This window comes from Artibeus jamaicensis, unplaced genomic scaffold (genome assembly GCF_021234435.1).
Source record: "Artibeus jamaicensis isolate MK-2021 breed Jamaican fruit bat unplaced genomic scaffold, CSHL_Jam_final contig_511, whole genome shotgun sequence".
Taxonomy (NCBI): Eukaryota; Metazoa; Chordata; class Mammalia; order Chiroptera; family Phyllostomidae; genus Artibeus; species Artibeus jamaicensis.
This window is the reverse complement of record NW_026521866.1, coordinates 4,248,790-4,270,950: the sequence shown is the minus strand read 5'-3', so window position 1 is coordinate 4,270,950 and position 22,161 is coordinate 4,248,790. Positions and strand designations below refer to the sequence as shown.

Below are 22,161 nucleotides of genomic sequence, written 5' to 3'. Positions count from 1 at the left end.
ATAAGAAAAGGGGCAAGGGACAGAAATCCTGTTTGAAAAAATAATGATAGAAAATGTCCCTAACCAGGTAAGGGAAAAAGTCACCCAAGTCCAGAAAGCATGGCAAGTCACAATCAAAATGAACTCAAAGAGGCCTACTCCAAGATACATGGCAAAATTTAAAAACAAAGAATCCTGAAGGCTGCAAGAAAGAAACAGCTAGTAACACACAAGGGAGCTTTGATAAGGATACCTGCAGATTTCTCAACAGAAACATTATAAGCCAAAAGGAACTGGCATAAAATATTCCAAATACTGTAAACCAAGGACCTGCAACCAAGGCTACTCTATCCAGCAAGGCTATTATTTCAAATGGAAGGCAAACTAAAGAGCTTCCCAGACAAAAGGCTGAAAGAGTACATCTCCACCAAGCCAGCACTGCAAGGGATGCAAAAGGCCTGCTTTAAGAAGAAGTGGGGGCAAGATGGCGACGGAGTAGGATGCAGCAGATTCCAGTTCCTTGTATACAAGGAAGAGAATCCTATCCAATTGGCAGCGGAGAAGCCAGGCAGCCAGCAGTCGCTCAGCATATATGAAAATAAGGGACCAGAAATCTTGACGGTCACGGAGGACCCAGATGGTAGGGAGACAGCAGCAGTACAGTAGACTCCTGGGGAAGGAACAAAGACAAAAATAGCAGGAAATTCAGGGGATGCACAGTCCAGGGACCAGTGCTTGGTGCACAGCGCACCTTGGTGGGTGACCAGCGCTCCAGATCGGTTTCCCATGCATCTCCCTCCCTTGGATTTGTCAGGAGGCCTGGGCCTGCCAAAGGGACTGGAACAAAGACAGGAGCAGAAGGGTTTTCAGCCAGTGCACAGTCCGGGGACCAATACACGATGCGCCTTGACGTGAGCCCACTGTGTCCAGGTTGACACCCAGCCCTAGATCAGCTTTCAGCTTCCAGTTCATCTACCTTGGACTCTTTGGAAGTCCTGGGCCAGCTGAGGGGTCCTTGAGAGAGAGCTGGGACCCTCAACACCCTCCCTTTCCGGCCAAGCAAGGTTGGGCGCCGGGAGATACTTGTTTGCTAGAGTTGGCAGAGACGGTGCTGAGGACAAAGGGCCTCAACCTCGGACTCAGTGGTCACTAGCCCCGGAGACCTGATAGGCACAGTGTGGGGCTATGACTCCAATAGACACAGCCGCCTGGTCTGCACCTCACTCAGCCTGGCAGCGAACCCGAGGTTGGGCGCAGGGCCTGGAGTTCCCCCACAGAAATGGGGCAGGTCTGTGCTCAATCCCATGGGAACCAGGCAGCCTGGCCGGTGCAGGCGTCCGTGCACCCCGCAACCCAACCCACAGTGGTAACCCCTGGGAAAAGAGCACTGTGAGGAACTCCTAGATGCCCATCATAGGGAGCTGGGGAGAGGTGGCGATGGTATGGCTCCTAATAGAGGGCTTGCAGAAAGAACACATTAATTGACCCTCAGCCAGCTACAGCCAGAAAAACGGATTTGGCCAGTCTGAAACCAACAGGCGACTTTTTTTTCTTTATTTTTTTCTTTCTTTTTCCTTTCCATTTCTTTTTCTTTTTTTCTCTTTTTAAGTAATCTGTTATTTTTAAAATTTTATTAATGGTTTACCTTTCAATACTTTTGCTATTTTTTCGTATTTTCTGTTTTATTCCTTCTTCGTTTCTTTCCAAACTTATCACTCTTTCCTCCATTCCCCTGCCTTTTTTTCCTTCTTTAATTTCTTTCCTTTTCTTTCTTTTACCCACAAGACACAAACAACTTAAAAATATGAAAAGACTAGAGATGGACCCAAAGAAGAGGCTTCCCAACAGTAGAGTCAGAGAGAGAAATTTCACTTTGCTGTAGGAGAGAAGCCAAAAGTTCCTGCATATTTGAGTAGGTGGAAGCAGAGAAAGACAGGAAAACCGAAAGAGACTGCACCACTGAATTTCACAGGCATTCCACCACAGAAGTTCACAACATAAATCCAGGGAGTCAGAACAGATCAAGCTAAGAAGCTGAGGCTAACAAGAAGAGTCTCACAAACAATGGGAAGACAAAGAAACAATCCCCAAATGAAAGAAAAAGCTGAAGCCCCAGAAAGAACGTTAGATAAAATAGAGGCAAGCCAACTATCAGATATTGACTTCAAAGCACTGGTTATCAGGAAGCAAAGAGCTCACAATGAGCTACCAGAAACTACAGGGGAGCTATAATGAACTCACTGCAAACTATATCAACATGAAAAAGAAAATGGAAATTATCAGCAAGAGACAAGAGGAAATGAAGAATTCAATTTCGGAATTGAAGAACACACCTGAAGGCATCAAAAGCAGAATCGATCAAGCAGAAGATCAGATCAGTAGGTTGGAGGACAAGGTAGAAAAAAACTCCCAGAAAGAGCAAGAAAATGAAAAGAGGCTCAGAAATAATGAAGAGGGATTAAGAAAAATGCAAAACAATATGAAACGTAATAATATCCGAATACCAGAAAGAAAATAAGAACAACAAGGGATAGAAAACCTATTTGACACAATAATGAGGGGAAACTTCCCTACTTTGATGAGAGAAAAAGTCACAAATGCAGGAATCACAGAGTCCTAATCCAGAGGAACCCAAAGAGGCCCACTTCAAGACACATCATCATTAAAACAGCAAAATTCCAATACAAAGAGAGAACCTTAAAGGCAGCAAGAAAGAAAAAGGAAGTAACATAAAAGGGAGTTCCAATAAGGTTAGCTACTGACTTCTTAATGGAAACACTACAAGCAAGAAGACAATGGCAAGAAATATTCCAAGTAATGAGAACCAGAGGCCTACAACCAAGGCTACTTTACCCAGCAAGGCTCTCACTCAAGGTAGAAGGCCAAATAAAAAGCTTCCAAGACAAAAGTGTAAAAGAATACACCTCCACAAAACCAGCCCTACAAAAAATACTAAAAGGACTGCTTTTTTAAAAAAATTTATTTAGTTATTTTTTAAGTAGAGTTTTTTGTCTATTTCTCCCATCCCAGCCCCCCCTCCCCATGCTCCCCACCTCCCTCCCATTTCCACCACCCTTAGTTCTCATCCCTGTGACCTTCCTATTTGTTCCTCCAAATCCCTCCCCTTTTTTCCCCTTAAATTCCCTTCCCTCTCCCCTCTGCTCACTGTCCCCCTGTTCTCTATTTCAGTGTCTTTGTTTTTAATCTGCTTGTTTGTTTTGTTGTTTAGCTTCTTGTTAAAGGTGAGTTCATATGGTATTTGTCTTTCAACACCTGCCCCATTGCACTCAGCATAAAGCTTTCCAGTTCCATCCATGTTGTTGCAAAGGGTAGTAGCTCCTTCTTTCTCTCTGCTGCATAGAATTCCATTGTGTATATGTACCACAATTTTTTGATCCATTCATTTACTGACGGGCACCTAGGTTGCTTCCAGCTCTTGGCTATTGTAAATTGTGCTGCTATGAACATTGTGGTGCATAGGTTATTTGAAATTGCTGTTTTAGGATTCTTAAAATATAACCCTAGCAGTGGAAATGCTGGGTCAAAAGGCAGGTCGATTTTTATTTTTCTGAGAAAATTCCATACTGTTTTCCATAATGGTTGTACCAGTCTGCAATCCCACCAACAATGAACTAAGGACCTCTTTTCCCCACAACCTCTCCAACATTTGTTGTTTGTTGCTTTGTTTATGATAGCCATCCTGACTGGTGTAAAGTGGTATCTCATTGTGGTTTTAATTTGCATTTCTCTGATAGCTAATGATATTGAGCATCTCTTCATGTGTCTCTGGATGTTCTGTATGTCCTCCTTGGAGAAGTGTCTGTTCAAGTTAAAAGGACTGCTTTAAGGAAAGGAAGGAAAAGAGAGAGACAGAGGAACACAGGTACAATAATGGAATGAATGAGTACCTATCAATAATAACCTTAAACGTAAATGGATTAAATGATCCAATCAAAAGACACAGAATAGCTCAATGGATAAGAAAGCATGACCCACACATATGCTGCCTACAAGAGACCCACCTCAGGACAAAAGACCATCACAGACTAAAAGTGAAAGGCTGGAAACAAATTTTCCAAGCAAACAGACCAGAAAAAAAAGCTGGGTTAGCAGTTTTCATATCAGACAAAATAGACTTCAAAAAAAGGGCCATAAAGAGAGACCCAGAAGGTCACTTCATAATATTCAAGGGAAGAATCCACCAAGAAGACATTAACATCGTAAATATATATGCACCAAACATAGGAGCACCCAAATATATCTAGAAAATCTTAGAGGACTTCAAGAAAGATATTGACAGCAACACAATTATAGTAGGGGATTTTAACACCCCACTGTCAAAAATGGACACATCTTTTAAACAAAATATCATCGAAGATATTGCGGCATGACACAACACCATAGAAGAAATGGACTTAACTGATGTATATAGAGCACTTCATCCCAAAGAAGCTAAATACATTCTTTTCAAATGCACATGGAACATTCTCAAAAATAGACCACATGATAGGACACAAAACGAGCCTCAACAAATTCAAGAAAACTGAAATCATACCTAGCATTTTCTCTGACCACAAGGGACTGAAATTGGAAACCAACCTTAAAGGAAAAAACCCAAAGCACCCAAAATCATGGAGACTGAATGGTATGCTATTGAACAATGAATGGGTCAAGAATGAAATTAGGGAAGAAATCAAAAAGTTTCTGGAAACAAATGGAAACGAACTCACAATAACCCAAAACTTATGGGACACAGCAAAGGCAGTCCTGAGAGAGAAGTTTATAGCAATACAGGCCTACCTAAAGAAGATAGAAACATCTCAAACAAACCTAACCCCATGCCTGCAAGAACTAGAGGAACAACAACAAAGACAGCCCAGAGCAAGTAGAAGGAAGGAAATAACTAAGATCAGAGCAGAACTAAATGACATGGAGAATAAAAGCATAATTCTAAGGATCAATGGATCCAGGAGTTGGTTGTTTGAAAAGATATACAAAATAGACAAGCCTTTAAGTAGGCTCATCAAGAAAAGAAGAGAGAGGACACAAATAAACACAATCAGAAATAAAAGAGAGATGACACTGATACCGCAGAAATAGAAGGGATTGTAAGAAATTACTATGAAGAACTGTATGCCAAGAAATTTGAAAACCTATGGGAAATGAACAAATTTGTAGAAAAATACAATCTTCCAAAATGAAAGAGAAGACTTTTCAATGAAAAAGAAGCAGTAAACCTGAAGAGACCAATAACAGCAAATGAAATTGAAGCAGTAATCAAAAGACTCCCGTCACACAAAAGCCCTGGACCAGATGGTTTCACAGGAGAATTCTACAAAGCAGTTAAGAAAGAACTAACCCCTATTCTTCACAGACTATTCCAAAAAATCCAAAATGATGTAAATCTCCCAAACTCTTTTTATGAAGCCAGCATCATCCTAATTCCAAAACCATATAGAAACACAACAAAGAAAGAAAACTTCAGGCCAATATCGCTGATGAACATAGACGCCAAAATCCTCAACGAAATATTCGCAAATCGCATCCAACAATATATCAAAAAGATCATACACCATGACCAAGTGGGATTCATCCCAGGAATGCAAGGATGGTTCAATATTCGCAAATCAGTAAATGTAACACATCACATAAACAAAAGCAAAGACAAAAACCACATGATCCTATCGATAGATGTGGAAAAAGCTTTTGATAAGGTACAACACCCATTTATGATAAAAACACTCAGTAAAGTGGGAATAGAGGAAGCATTCCTCAACATAATAAAGGCCACATATGAGAGACCTACAGCCAACATCATACTCAATGGGCAAAAACTAAAAGCTTTTCCATTAAGATCAGGGACAAGACAAGGATGTCCACTTTCACCACTTCTATTCAATACAGTTTTGGAAGTTTTAGCCACAGCGCTCAGACAAGAAAAGGAAATAAAAGGCATCCAAATCAGAAAGAAGGAAACGGAACTGTCATTGTTTACAGATGACATGATAGTGTACATGGAAAATCCTACAGACTCTACTCAAAAACTGCTCGAACTAATAAATAAATTTGGTACAAGAGCGAGTTACAAAGTCAATATCCAGAAATCAAAGGCATTTTTATATACTAACAATAAATCCGCAGAAGCAGAAATAAAAAAAAAATACCATTTGATATAGCAAAAAAAAAAAAAAAAAATCTGGGAATAAACCTAACCAAGGAGGTAAAAGACCTGTATGAAGAAAAGTACACAACACTCAAGAAAGAAATCAAGGAAGGCTCAAACAAATGGAAACATATACTTTGTTCATGGACTAGAAGAATTATCATCAAAATGTCCATACTACCCAAAGCAATATACAGATTCAATGCAATACCTATTAAAGTACCAATGGCATATTTCACAGACATAGAATAAACACTTCAAAAATTTATATGGAACCACAAATGACCCCAAATAGCAGCCGTAATTTTGAGAAAGAAGAACAAAGTAGGAGGAATCACAATACCTGATATCAAGCTATATTACAAGGCCACTATAATCAAAACAGCCTGGTACTGGCATAAAAACAGGCACATGGACCAATGGAACAGAACAGAGAACCCAGAAATAAACCCAACTCTCTACAGTCAATTAATATTCAACAAAGGAGTCAGCAACATAAAATGGACTAGCAATAGCCTCTTCAACAAATGGTGTTAGGAGAACTGGACAGCTACGTGCAAAAAAATGAAACTTGAGCACCGACTTACACCATACACCAAAATAAATTCAAGGTGGATAAAAGACTGAAATATAAGCCGTGAAACTATTAAAGTCCTAGAGGAGAACATTCGCAAGAAAATCTCAGATATTTCACACAGCACCTTTTTTACTGATATGTCCCCTAGAGCAAAGGACATAAAGGAAAGAATAAACAAATGGCATCTCATCAAAATAAAAAGCTTCTGCGTGGCTAAAGAAACAGTATTAAAATAAAAAGACAACCAAGTGTAATGGAAAATATAAGTGCCAATAATAGCTCAGACAAGGGTTTAATCTCCAATATACACAAAGAACTTACATGACTCCACTCTAAGAAGACAAATAATCCAATTAAAAAATGGGAAAAGGACTTGAACAGACACTTCTCCAAACAGGACATACAGAGGATCCAGAGACATATGAACAGATGCTCAATATCACTAGTTATCAGAGATGCAAATTAAAACCACATTGAGATACCACTTTACGCCAGTTAGAATGGCTATCATAAACAAATCAATAAACAACAAATGTTGGAGAGGTTGTGGGGAAAAGGGGTTCCTAGTTCACTATTGGTGGGATTGCATACTTGTACAACCACTGTGGAAAACAGTATGGAATTTTCTCAGAAAAATAAAAATCGACCTGCCTTATGACCCAGCAATTCCACTGCTGGGATTATATACTAAGAACCCTAAAACACCAATCCAAAAGAACCTGTGCACCCTAATGTTCATAGCAGCACAATTTATAATAGCCAAGAGCTGGAAGCAACCTAGGTGCCCATCAGTAAATGAATGGGTCAAAAAATTGTGGTACATATATACAATGGAATTCTATGCAGCAGAGAGAAAGAAGGAGCTACTACCCTTTGCAACAACATGGATGGAGCTGGAAAACATTATGCTGAGTGCAATAAGTCAGGTGTTGAAAGACAAATACCATATGATCTCACCTTTAACAGGAAGGTAAACAACAAAACAAACAAGCAAGCAAAATAAAAACAATGACACTGAAATAGAGAACAGGGGGACAGCAACCAGAGGGGAGGGAATTTCAGAGGAAAAATGGAAAGGATTTACAGGAACTAGCATAAAGGACACATGGACAACAACTAAGGGGGGTGGAAATGGGAAGGAGGTGTGGAGCATGGTGGGGGTGGGATGGGAATAAAAGACAGAATACTGTAGTTGAAAAATAACTAAATTTTTTTTTAAAAGTACGTTGGGGAAAATTCCAAAAAAAAAAAAAGAAGAAGAAGTGGGGGTGTAGGGGAAGAAACACAGGTACAAAGGGGGAAAATGGCAGTGAATAAGTACCTATTAATAACCGGAAATGTAAATGAAATAAATGAAATCAAAAGACACAGAGTAGCTGAGTGGATAAGCAAACATGACCCACACATATGCTGCCTACAAGAGACCCACCTAAAAACAAAAGATATACACAGGCTGAAAGTGAAGTAATGGGAAATATTCCATACAAGTGAGTATGAAAAAAACCTGGGGTAACAAGCAATACTTATATCAGACAAAATAGACTTCAAAACAGACAAAAAAGGTCACTACATAATATTTAAGGCAGTAGTCCAACATGAGGCTATACTGTTGTAAACACATATGTATCTAATACAAGTGCATCTGAATATATAGAGAAAATATTGGAGTACTTGAAGGAAGAGATAGACACCAATACGGTCACTGTAGCAGACTTCAACACCCTATACTGTCAACAATGAATTGATCTTCCAATCAAAAAATCAACAAAAATATTACAGAATTGAATGATACTCTAGATATTTATCTTCTATAAATTGATATTTATACATTTCACCACAAAGAAACAGAAACACATCCTTCTCGAAGCACATGGATCATTCTCAAATATAGACCACATAGCCACGGATAAGCAGCATCTGTTGGATGCCAGGCCTGTGGCTCAGTCTTACATAGAATCTGTGGCGGGATGGAGCTGGCCAGATTTCTGTGTCCCTACATGACTTGGAATTGCCATCCATTGAGCTGGCCATGGAAAACAACCATTACTGTCATGCTCAGGAGGGTCCTAACAGTCAACCATGACCCCAAGGAACAGGGCTGTTGCCAGCTCTATGTGGCTTCTGCCATCTGCCTGGTGTTCATGATTGGAGAAATCACTGGTGGGTACCTAGCACATAGCTTGGCAATCATGACCAATGCAGCCTATCCACTCACTGACTTTGCCAGCATGCTCATCAGCCACTTCTCTCTCTGGATATCCTCTCAGCCAGCCACAAAGACCATTAACTTTGGCTGACAGTGAGCTGAGATCCTGGGAGCCTGCTCTCTGTGCTGTCCATCTGGGTCATGACTGGGGTACTGATGTACCTGGTAGTGGAGTGGCTAATGATCTGGGGAATATAAGATCAAGGGAAGGACCATGCTGATAACGGTAAGCTGCGCTGTGGCCATGAACATCATAATGAGGTTGACTCTTCACCAGTCTGGTTATAGGCACAGCCAGAACCATGGACACAGACATGACATCAACCAGCAGCAGAAGAATCCCTGTGTCTGAACTGCCTTTATCCACGTGACAGGAGGCCTGCTACAGAGGTTGGGCATCCTGGTGGCAGCCTATATTTTATACTTCAAGCCAGAGTACAACTATGTAGACCCCCTCTGTACCTTCCTCTTTTCCCTCCTGGTCTGGGGACAACCTTGACCATCCTAGGAAACATGATCCTGGTGCTAACAGAAGGGACCCACAAAGACTTGGACTTCGCAGCTGTTCAAGATATGCTGCTGTCGGTAGAGTGGGTGGAAGCCTTGCACAGCCTGCATATCTGGGTTCTGACTGTGACTCAGCCTGTATTGTCTGTCCACATCACCATCACTCAAAACACAGATGCCTAGGCTATGCTGAAGGCAGCCAGTGACCACCTACAGGGGAAGTTCTCTTTCTACACCACAACCATCCAGATTGTGTACTACTCTGAAGACATGAAAGACTATTGTTAAGCATGCCAGGGACCCTTAGATTGACTGCCTAGCCAGGTGTCAACTGGAGTATAGACAGGACCTGGAAATGGTGGGGCTGAGTGTCATTCGAGCCCAGCCAGCATTCTGTTTACCTTGGTTGTGTTATAAACCAGCTCTCTCTCCTGATCTTAGCTCCATGTTCAGTGTGGAGGAGCCTTGCCCACTCCAGGAATGAGGCTCTTCCCATCTCCCCCATCTGACTACAGCCAGCTCCAGGGTGGGAACTAAGAGAGAGTAAAGCTAGTGTAATCCAACTACTCCTCCCACTCCAGGGTTAGTTTCTGTAGGGGCTAGGTTTGAGCCTAATGTTCAGCCAATGCTGTCTTACTATCAGCCTCAGAGAAAGTGAGGCACAATGAGGAGTGCTGGAGGGGAGCCTGGCTTCAAAGTCCTCTGCCTACATGCCTAATTTCCCTTTCGGTCTATCTGGCCTTTGCCTTAATTCTGTAAAGAAGTCTGGAACAGGGCCCCCTTCCTCTGCCTCTAACAATGGCCTGATTTAAGGAGGTCATGGGGTTTGAGGAGTTGTGAAACAGGCTAGTGGGCCAGGACAAGTGGAACAGGAAAACTGAGACGGTTAAATTGCCAGGCCATTTACAGCCATCTAGTAAATCACAAAATCCTATCTTCCCCAACCAAGGATGCAAATGGTTTACACTTCTCCCCAACCAAAGGGTAAACAGCTTAAATTACCCTACTTGGGGTGATAGATAATAAAAATCCAATTAGTGCCATTTGTGCCAACCACAACCAAGGATGCAGTGAGGGAAATCGATCTCATTTTGGTGCATCAGCATAAAGCTAGAGAATATTGTATTGAGACCCTCCCCTAAACTTCCAGCATTTAAAGCCCTCCAGATGGCCCTGCTTGGTGGTTCAATTGGTTGAGCATTGTCCCATACACCAAAAGGTTGGTGGCTTGATTCCTGGACAAGGCATGTACCCAGGTTGTGGGTTTGATCCAACTGATGTTTGTTTCTCTTTCCCACAGATGTTTCTATTTATCCTTCCTCTCTCTCTAAAATCAATAAACATTTAAAAAACTTAAAACCCTCAAGATGAAGAAACAGTGAGGCTGTGCCTTTCCCTTCTCATTCTTCTCCCCACCCCCCCAGGTGCATCTCCTAAGCTCCAAAGGCCCTTCTACTACCTCTGTAACTTTCTAAATAAACTTTCTCCTATAATTTGGAAAAGAAGAGAGAGAGAGAGACAACACATGGTAGAACACAAAACAAGCCTCAACAAACTCAAGAAAACTGAAATCATATCAATCACCTTCTCAGGTCACAATAGCTTGAAACTAGAAACCGACCTCAACAAAAAAAACTCAAAAACATTCAAATTCATTGAATCTGAATAACATGTTATTAAATAATGAATAAGTTAACAATGAGGTCAAGGAAGAAATCAAGAAGTTTCTGGCAACAAATGAAAATCAACTCACAACCACCCAAAAGCTATGGGACACAGCAAAGGCAGTCCTGATAGAGAAGTTCATAGCAACATAGGCCTACCTAAAGAAGACAGAAAAATCTCAATCTAAAGATACATCTAAAAGAACCAGAACAACAACAACAAAAAAGCCCAGAGCAAGCAGAAGGAAGGAAATAATCAAGATCCAAGCAGAATTAAATGACATAGACACTAAAAAAAAACAAAAAAACAAAAAACAAACAAACAAAAAAAAAAACCAATTCAAAGGATCAATGAATCCAGGAGCTGTTTCTCTGAAAAGATAAATAAAATTGACAAAGTTTTAAACCAGACTCATCAAGAAAAAAAGAGGACCAAAATAAAATCAGAAACAAAAGAGAAGTTACAAACAATACCACAGAAACAGAGGATTGTAAGAAGTCACTACAAACAACTATAACATGCCAAGACACTAGACAAACTGGGCTAAATGGATAAATTTCTACAAACATACAATCTCCCAAAACTGAATCAGGAATAAGCAGAAAACCTGAGTAGACTGATAACAACTAGTGAAATTTAAGCAGTAATCAAAAAACTACCAACACACAAAAGCCCTGAACCAGATAGATGGTTTTACGGGCAAATTTTACCAAACATTCAAAGAACTAACAGCTATCCTTCTCAAATTATTCCAAAAAAATTAAAAGGAGGGAAGACTCCCAAATTCTTTTTACAAAGCCAGAATTATCCTAAATCCCAAACCAGGTTAAAGACACAAGAAAGAAAATTATAGACCAGTATCTCTAATGAACAAAGATGCTAAAATCCTCAACAAAATACTAGCAAACCAGATCCAACAATACATCAAAAAGATTATACACCATGATCAAGTGGGATTTATTGCAGAGATGCAAGGATGATACAATATTAGCAAACCAATAAATGTAATACATTGCATAAACAAAATGAAATACAAAAATGATATGATCATATCAACACATGCAAAAAAAAGCATTTGATAAAATCCAACACCCATTTATGATAAAAATACTCAGCAAAGTGGGACTACAGGGAGTATACCTCAACATAATAAAGGCCGTATATGGAAAACCTGCTGCCAATATCGTATTCAATGGGCAAAAACTGAAAGTGTTTCCCTTAAGATCAGGAACAAGACAAAGGCATCAACTTTCACCACTCTTATTCAATCTAGTACTGGAGGTTCTAGCCACAGAGATCAGATAAGAAATAAAAGGAATCCAAACTGGAAAGGAAGAAGTAAAACTCATTATTTGCAAAAGTGATAGTGTACATAAGAAACCCTATAAGGTCCACCAAAAAACTACTAAACCTAGTAAGTGAATTCAGCAAGGTAGCAGGATATAAAGTCAATATTCAGAAATTGGTGGTATTTTTGAACACCAATAATGAAAAACTATCAGAAAGAGAAACTAAGAAAAAAATCCCACTTACTATAGCAACAAAAAACTAAATTGAATTAAAAAGTACCTAGGAATAAATTTAACCAAGGAGGTAAAAGACCTGTACTTGGAAAACCACAGAACATTGAAGAAGGAAACTGAGGAAGATACAAATAAATGGAAGCATATACAGTGTTCATGGATTAGAAAAATTAACATCATTAAAATGTCTCTAGCACCCAAAGTAATCTATATGTTCAACACAATTCCTAGTAAAATACCAATGGTATATTTCACAAATCAGAACAAATACTTTAAAAATTTGTATGGAACCCCAAAACACCCTGAACAGCATCAGCAATCTTTAAAAAGAAGAACAAATAAGAGGGATCACAACCAACAATACTTGATATCAAACCTATACTATAAGGCCACTGTAATCAAAACAGTCTGGTATTGTGCTCATAAGAAGGGACAGATGGATCAATGGAACAGAATACAGAACCCAGAAATAAACCCATGTCTCTGTGGTCAATTAGTATTTGACAAAGAAGACAGAGCATAAAATAGAGTAAAAATAAGCTCTTCGAGAAACAGTGTTGGTAGAACTGGACTGGTACATGTAAAAAAATGAAACTAGGCCACCATCTTACACCATACACCAGAATAAACTCAAAATGGATAAAAGACTTAAACATTAAGTTGTGATGCCATAAAAGTCATAGCAGAAAAAACGGTCAGTAAAATTTCAGACATCCCATATACAATATTTTTGCTGATACATCTCCTAGGGCAGGGGTATCAAACTCTTTTTCACCGGGGGCCACATCAGCCTCACAGTCGCCTTCAAAGGGTCCAATGTAACAGTTAAGCGAGAGATCGGCACTGCAGCTGGGTAGAAACAAGGTGCAGGGCCAGATAAAACAAAGGTGCAGGGCCATGTGTGTTTGTCACCTGTGTCCTAGGGCAAAGGAAATAAGGGAAAAATAAACAAATTGGACTACATCAAATTAAAAACCTTCTGCATAGCTAAAGAAACCACCATCAAAATTGAAAGGAAACCAACCTGACTATGGGAGAATATATTTGCCAATGATACACCAACAAGGGTTTAAACACCAAAATATATTAAGAACTCATACGACTGAACACCAGGCAGACAAGCAATCCAATTTTAAAATGGGCAACGGACCTAAACAGACACTTCTCCAAGGAGGACATACAAAGGGCCCTGTACAGACATATGAAAAAATGCTCAACATCTCTGGCCACCAGAGATGCAAATTAAAACCACAATGAGCTATCACCTCACACCAGTCAGAATGGCCATCACTAATAAATCAACAACCAGCAAGTGCTGATGAAAATGTGGAGAAAAAGGAACCGTAGTGCACTGTCGGTAAGAACGCAGACTGGTGCAGCCACTGTGGAAAACATACGGAATTCCCTCAAAAAATTAAAAATGGGAGGGACTTCCGCCAAGATGGAGGCATAGGTGGATGTGCCATGCCTTCTCACACAACTAAGTTTAGAGACAACTAAATATTAGCAACAAAAAACACAGCCAGAACACGGAAAATTGAACTTTTCGGAAGTCCGTTAACAACAAATTCTTCAGCCTGACTGGTAAGGGGCGAAACCAGCGGCTGGTGAAGTGGGTTGCACAGGAAAACTCGGTCAGACGGACTCAGACGCGGAATCCAGGCGCAGGATTGGACCTAGTGAGCGACCGAGCGAGCGACCAGGTGAGCGACTGCGGGGGAGACAGCGGAGGAGCGGTGCTGCGTGTTGACTGTGGTCGTGCATTTGTGCGCGGGCGGACAGGCGAGGGAGTGGGCGGTTGGACCAGAACCCAGCGGGTCCCCACAGCAAGCGGCAGTGGAGGGCGCCGCCATTTCCCTGCTCTGACCCCACCCTCCACATACAGCGTCATAACCCAGCGACTCTGACTGGCCCAGCCCAGGGGAACCACCTAAGACGCTAATCCCCACCCAGCTGTGAGAAACAGCAGAGGGTGCCGCCATTTCCCCCGCTCTGACCATGCCCCCACCTACAGCGTCACGACCCAGCGACCTGGGAGTCCTAGGGCCCTTCTCACACTTAAAGGGCCAGAACAGACCAAAAATGTCACAAGAAGATCTCAAAGCCGCAGAGCCCATAGATCTAAGTGATGAAGAAATAGCAAAACTCTCAGACGCACAGTTTAAAACACTGGTCATCAGGATCCTCACAGAACTGGTTGATTATACCCACAAATTAGACAAATATATGAAGGCGAAACTAACTGAAATGAATGGAATTGCACAGGACACCAATAGCGATGAAAAGGAAACTGGGACTCAAATCAATGGAGTGGACCAGAAGAAAGCAAATAATGGCCAAACAGAAAAAAGTCAAGAAGCAAGAATTCAAAGAAATGAGGAGAGTCTTAGGAACCTCCAGGACATCTTTAAACGCTCCAACATCCGAATTATAGGGGTACCAGAAGGGGGAAAGGCACAGCCACCAGTGGAAAACTTATTTGAACAAATAATAAAGGAGAATTTCCCCAATCTGGCAAAGGAAATAGACTTCCAGGAAATCCAGGAAGCTCAGAGAGTCCCAAAGAAGTTGGACCCAAGAAGGAACACACCAAGGCACATCATCATTACATTAGCCAAGATTAAAATGAGGAGAGAATCCTAGAAGCAGCAAGAGATAAGGGGACAGTCACCTACAAAGGAGTCCCCATCAGACTGTCAGCAGATTTCTCAAAAGAGACCTTACAGGCAAGAAGGGGCTGGAAAGAGGTATTCCAAGTCATGAAATCCGAAGACCTACAACCAAGATTGCTCTATCCAGCAAAACTTTCATTTAGAATGGAAGGACAGATAAGGTGCTTCTCAGATAAGATCAAATTCAAGGAGTTCATCATCACCAAGCCCTTATTATATGAAATGTTAAAGGGAGTTATCTAGGAAAAAGAAGTTAAAGAAACATGAACAGTGAAAGGACAACAAACTCACAGTTATTAACAACCACACCTAAAACAAAAGCAAACTAAAAGGACAGCTAGATCAGGAGTGGAAACATAGAAATGAAGATCTCAAGGAGGGTTAGCAACAGGGGAGTGGGAGGAGGAGAAGGGGGGAGAAGGTACAGAAAATAAGTAGCATAGACAGTAGATAGAAAATAGATGGGGGGGGCAAGAATAGCATGGGAAACATTGAATCTAAAGGACTTGAGACACATGGTCATAAACTAAAGGGGGGGTAATGGTGGTGATGGGGGGTAGGGTGGAGGGGAATGAAAGGGGGAATAGAACAACTGTAACAGCATAATCAATAAAAAAATTTTTTTAAAATTAAAAATGCAACTGCCTTTTTACTCAGTGACTCCACTGCTGAGATTATACCCTAAGAATGCTGAAAGGCCAATTCAAAAGAACTTTTGCATGCCTATGTTCATAACAGTGCTACATATAACAGTCAAGTGTTGGGAAGTCTTAGCGCCCATCAGTAGATGAATGGATTTAAAAACTGTGGTACATGTATAGAATGAAATACCGTACTATGCAGCACAAAGAAAGAAGGAATTCCTACCCTTTGAGACATCATGAATGGAACTGGAGAGTATTATACCAAGTGAAATAAGCCAGTCAGTAAAAGACAGATACCATATGATCTCACTTATAAGAAGAATCTAATGAACAAAATAAACTAACAAGCAAAAGAGAACCAGAGACATGGAAACGGGACAGACTGACAGCTGCCAGAGGATGGGGGGAGGGGGATAATGATAGATAAAAAGGAAGTAAGGATTAGTCAAACATGTATGAATGACCCATGGACATGGACAACAGTGTTGGGATAAACTGTGGGAGCTAGGGATGGACAGAAGGCAAAGGTGAAAAAATTGGGACAACTGTAATAGAATAAACAAGAATTTTTAAAAAGTATTACACACTTTCTAGTGCTCTACTTCTAAGGATGTGAATAAAGGATTAGGGTCATCTAGTCCTGCTAGAATTTGCTATGAAGAGCCATAAACTTCCTTTTTTGTTAGGATCAGATGGGTCAATAGGAATAAACAGAGTCTTTGTCATTAATGATTCCTCAGACTTTGGCTGACTATGTGAACTGCCTATCTCCTATGCCAGAGTTGTTTTGCTCCTTAACTAAATAAAAATCTGTAGATTTTCTTATCCCTTATCCCCCAAAATAATGTTTTGTTGCTTCCAGGATTTTAAAGTGGGAAATGATAGTACTATCCAAAATTGTTTATTTCAGAATACAACAGATTCCCTTAATATAGTGCAAGAGCAAAACAATATTCTCAAAGCTCAGAGAGCCTGTCTATTGACTCCAAGGGTTTTGATCAATATCACAAAAAAACACCTTTTTCCTTTGACATGCTCTGATTTTTGTTGTTTTGGGGGAGGAAGGGGTCCAGAGGAGGAGGGAGGGAGGGAGGGAGGGAGGGGGAGAGAGAGAGAGAGAGAGAGAGAGAAATATATGCGTGCTTGCACACATACACAACTGTCCACCAGTATCGGTGACTGCCTGACTTAGGAAAATTACCTTCCTGGTTCTGTATGAGGAGGGTGTAAAATGCAATATGAAACATTAGCCCTCATTTTGTTTTAAATTACAGACTAATGTTAACTGTTCTCAGAGCTTGATTTTCTTACTCAAAATTGTTTCTTGTATCTTTTGGAATTAAAGAAGTATTGCTAGATGAAGCCAGTCTGACATAGTGAGAGAGATTTCAGACTGATGAAAATTGTGCAGCCTGATTTAAAACCAAACCTTGAACCCTTTTAAAGAACAATAAACACTTAACATGATCAAATAAAAAGCAATTTGCCAGTTATTCTCGAAAGCTTTTTAAATATTCACTAATTTCTCTACTACAATGAGCCTAAGGAAATTACCCAAAATATATAAAACGCTGTAAGATCTTCATTGAAACACTACTCTTAACAGATAAAACCTCCAAACTGAAAGATCTAAAAGATTCAAAGACTATACTTTTAGGGATCATTTCTATAGTTTGTTAAAAGACTCAGTAATAAGTGGATACAAAAAAAAGTGTACTGCCTATTCAGTTAACAGATGTTAATGAAATATTCCCAATAGCCAAAAAGTAGATGGACAAGTGGATAAACAAAATGTGGTGTATTCATATAAAATATTGATTCTTAAAAATGAAATTGATACATGTTACAAATATGAGTGAACCTTGAAAACATCACAGTAAGTGAAGTAAACCAGACACAAAAGAACAAATATTGTGTGATTTCATTTATACGAAGTACCCAGAATAGTTAAATTTACAAAGAAAAAGAATTAGAGGTCCCCAGAGGCCAGGTGCAGATAGAGAGGGAGTTACTAGGTAGTTTCTGTTTAGGATGAAGAAAAATTCTGGAAATGTACAGTGGTGATGGTTGCACAACGTGAATGTTGTGTTTAACACCCCTGAACTGAAATGTACACTTTCAAATGGTTAGTTTACCACAAACATGATTTTTTAAGTAATTCCAAACCTTTTAAAGGTTATACTTTATTATTCGATAAACTTGGCGGCACTACCGTTTTTCAAGAAGGAAAACTCTTATTTGAAGGAATTACAGGCATCAAACTAGCCTATGTAAAACGAGAAATACCGTCCTTCAGATTCGGTTATTCTGAAATTGCCGAGAAGGCAAGTAAGGCACACACCAACTTTCATCTCTGAAGTTCCTAAATCCCAAATATCATTATCAGTTATTCTGCTGGTCGGAAAGGTACAGAGGTTTCCTAAAAAGACACACTTCAATTTCCGGATAGTAAGTAACTTAATTGGATGTAAATGAATTTGCATTTTCTTTCACCGTGAATCAAGATGCCTCCCATCTGAACATAAAGGAAAGATCAATCTCCCCAGGCACACAGCAGTAGAGAACACACCTCGAACTGACTGCCCTACGGGCCTTAGGCACAGTCCTCTCAATGAACAAGCGAAGTAACTTAATAGAGGTAAAACCGTAACTCCGCGGACCGATAAAGCTTTACTGAGAACTAAGCTGAGGGAACTGCCTGGTTCCTGCCCACAAGGACCGCATTGGTTGGCGAAAAGCCGCAGGCTCATAATGTTCAACGACGGAAGCGCGCACGTGGCCAGGATGCGCGGCGGTTTCGCGCACGCAGCAAGGCCTAGTGGAAAGGCTGAGTCCCCCTCAGTAAAGGGCGAGAATAGCGGGGCAGACCAATGGGCCAGAGCGTGTCTGCCTCCCTTGGGCTCTAGACCTTGTGACCGATGGCGCGCCGAAATAAAAGAACTAGTCTCCTCATCACAAGCCGGCCCCTCCGCTCAAACTGCGGATCGAGCACGCTCTTGCTCCCCTCCTTCCGGGCTCGGCCCGGGCCGTAGGCTACGCGCGCACCTTGACACTCTGGTCGCTGGAGCAGGTCGCCATCCGCCGCCCATGGAAGTCGAAAGAAACATCATGGATGAGGTCCTTGTGGTCCGCCGCGATGCTGCGTGCCACAAACATGGCTTCCGCCAGGCCCAAATATTCTACGTCTCCACCACTCGCTTCAGTGAGACCGGCCCCGACAGAGTACCTACTAGTGGCCACGGAGACCGCTTCGCTTCGACTCGCCGTGCAACGTGCGTGCTGGCTACGCGCCCCCGGAGCCCCGCCCCTTGTCCCGTCACGCCCCGGAAGGCCGGGGCTAGTGCTACTGCGCCTCCTGATGGCTGCCGTAGAACTAGGTTGGGGCTTTGTGGAGCTTTAATGAACGCGAAACGGGCTCGTTGTTGAAATATGGAAATAAAGAAAAATTTAAAAGTTTAAAAATACCATCCCCACTCCTACGCGTTGAGTAAATATTGATCAGCGGCCCAATTTGTTTCCTCTAAGACGGGCTGAATGCGCAGTAGTGGAGAAGATGGACTTGGTCAGGAATCGACATCTTAGTTGCTTCCAAGTTATGGCAATTATGAATAAAGCTATTATAAATATCTGTGCAAGTTTTTGTATAGACATCAATTTTTAACTCCTTTGGGTATGTACTAAGGACCACAATTGCTGAGTCATCCGATAAAAGCGTATGTTTTCTAAGAAACCAGGAAGCTTTAAAAGTGGCTCTACCACTCTGGCTGGTGTGGCTCAGAGGATTGAGTGCTGGCCTGTGCACCAAAGGGTCACTGGTTTGATTCCCAGTCAGGGCACATGCCTGGGTTTTGGGCCAGGTCCCCAGTGGGCAACCACACATTGATGCTTCTGTCCCTCTCTCCCCTTTGCCCTGTCTAAAACTAAACAAAATCTTTAAAAAAAAAAAAATGGCTGTAGCATTGCAGTTCCACCACCCATGAATGACCCATGAAGGAGAGTTCCTATTGCGCCACATTCTCACTAGCATTTGGTGTTGTCAGTGTTATGGATCTGGACAATTCTAATATATAATATAGTGGTATTTCATTTTTAATTTGAATTTCCCTGATACCATATGTGGAGCATCTTTCATATGCTTATTTGGTGTCTGCACCTCTTTTGCCCATTTTTTAATCCAGTTATTTGTTTTTATTGTTGAGTTTTAAAGTTCCTTTGCATATTTTGGGTAATAGTCTTTCATCAGATGTCTTTACGAACTACTTTCTTCCAGTCTGTGATTTGTGTCCTTATTTTTTGACCATTTCTTAAACTTACATGATTAAGATTCTTTACTGTAAGAAATGTTTTTAAAATACGCATATATAGAGAGATTAAAAAGTTAAAGTTCTTTTTACCACACAATCTAATCTCCCTGCCCAAAGAATACAACTGTTACTGGGTACCCCTCCACAAGTTTTTTTGGATTTACAGTATACAAAACATTTGTGTATATGTACTATCATTAAAGTTTGTATTTTTAAGAATAAATTTGCAGAAATAAAATAAATTTACAAATACTATGCCAATTTTTTTTTTAAATATTCATGTCGGAATGACTGTATAACTTTATAAAGTTGATTTCTCTTTTAAAAATAAATAAATAATATCCAGTATGTCTTGGAGATTTTTCACATTCTCCAAGTTCATTCTTTCATTCTTTTTAACATATGCATTGCAAAATATCATCAAAATGTGGTCTATTTAGTCATTCTCCTGCTAGTGTACCATGTAAAGATCACTATAGGCATGCTTTATTTCTTTATTGATTTAGGTTTTACTATATGTGCTTATGTTTATATTTTTCATTAAAAATCTATTTCACCAAGATGTTTATCAATATAGAATTATATATGGTAATTTCTAACAAAAAAATTTCTTCATAACTGATGTAATGCTTTTTTCTTGTTTCCATTGTTTTTGTCTTCCTTTTTTTTTAACATTTTACTCTTTTTAATTAAAATATACATTTTAGATTCTACACATGTCATAAGTATCGAGCTCACAGAATTTTCACAAACTGAATATATCTGTGCAACCATCACTGGATCAACAAGCAGAGCCTGACCAGCACCCCAAAACTCTCCTAGTGCCCCCTTGTGGTCATTACTTCCTCTGCCCCAAAGATAATTGCTGGCCTCATTTCTAACAGGATATATTAGCTTGTGATGGTTAATCTTTTATATCAAATTGGGTAGGCTATAGTGCCCATTTGCTCTAACACTGGTCTAGATATTAACACAACATTATTTTGTAAGGGTGATTATCAATATTTACAGTCATGACTTTATGTAAAAGAAATTATACTCAATAATGTAAATGTGCCTCATCTGTTCAATTAAAAGCCTAAAGAGCAAAGAATGAAGTTTACCTGGGAAAAGAAGGAATTCTGCCCTAAGAATGTAATACATAAATCCTGCCTGAGTTGCCAGCCTGCCAGTCCTCTCTATAAATTCCAGATTTGTGAGCCTCCACAATCACATAAGCCAATTTCTTGAAATTCTCACATATATAAAATTTCCTATTAGTTCTGTATCTCTGGAGAACCCTGAATGGTAAAAAAAAAAAAAAAAAAATTGATATCAAGAGTGGTTCTAAAGGAATAAAATCATTTTGTTTTGTTTTGTTTTTTGTCATCCCTAACCTGTATTTTGCCCAGGGCCACCTTGCCTGAGCTATAAAGCCATATGAGATGGCTGCTACTTGTGCTGGGCTTAGACATTTCCAGGTAAAACCAAGCTGTGAGTCTCAGCTGGCTGTTGCTAATGCCAAGCTTGAGGCCATTTAGCTAGTGGTATCAGTGCGGGCTCACTGAGACGAGCTGTTGCTGTTTTAAAGGATTCAGGAAGTTGTGAAGCATGAGCCAAGACCAGCCATTTATGGAAAAGCCACTGTTAACATCTATAAATTGAATGAGACAGAGAGAGCCTCAGGGGATCTCCAGAGAGGGGCAAACAGTGTTAGCCAGGTTGACAAAGTCTCAGATATGGCATCAGCCTGCCAACTCTGTGGCTCTGTGTGGTGAGGGCTCAGAAAAGAAACAATGGCTTTGCTTGCCTTTCTGTTTCAGGGAAAGCTGTCCCCCAACTCTCGCCTTGATGTCTGGTACTTCAGTTTCTCCTTGTATGCCACTGGTGCCTTCCAAGCAGCTATCCTGGTGCAGGAGCTCAGAGAGAGTGATTGAGTAGG

At 40.5% G+C, this 22,161-nt stretch overlaps 1 protein-coding gene and 1 pseudogene across 3 annotated transcripts in view; one reads left to right on the top strand and one right to left on the bottom strand.

Annotated features, from left to right (window-relative positions):
- SEH1L (SEH1 like nucleoporin) overlaps positions 1 to 19,231 on the bottom strand; it is a 72,667-nt gene extending 53,436 nt beyond the window's left edge. For all 3 annotated transcript variants that reach the window (XM_037127306.2, XM_037127304.2, XM_053668833.1), the window contains exon 1: positions 18,982 to 19,231. In XM_037127306.2, coding sequence (XP_036983201.2) covers positions 18,982 to 19,092 — 111 coding nt within the window. In that variant the 5' untranslated portion in view covers positions 19,093 to 19,231. The remainder of the gene's footprint in view (positions 1 to 18,981) is intronic.
- Positions 879 to 9,744, top strand: LOC119035831 (proton-coupled zinc antiporter SLC30A2-like; annotated as a pseudogene).
- Positions 19,232 to 22,161: the final 2,930 nt, after the last annotated feature.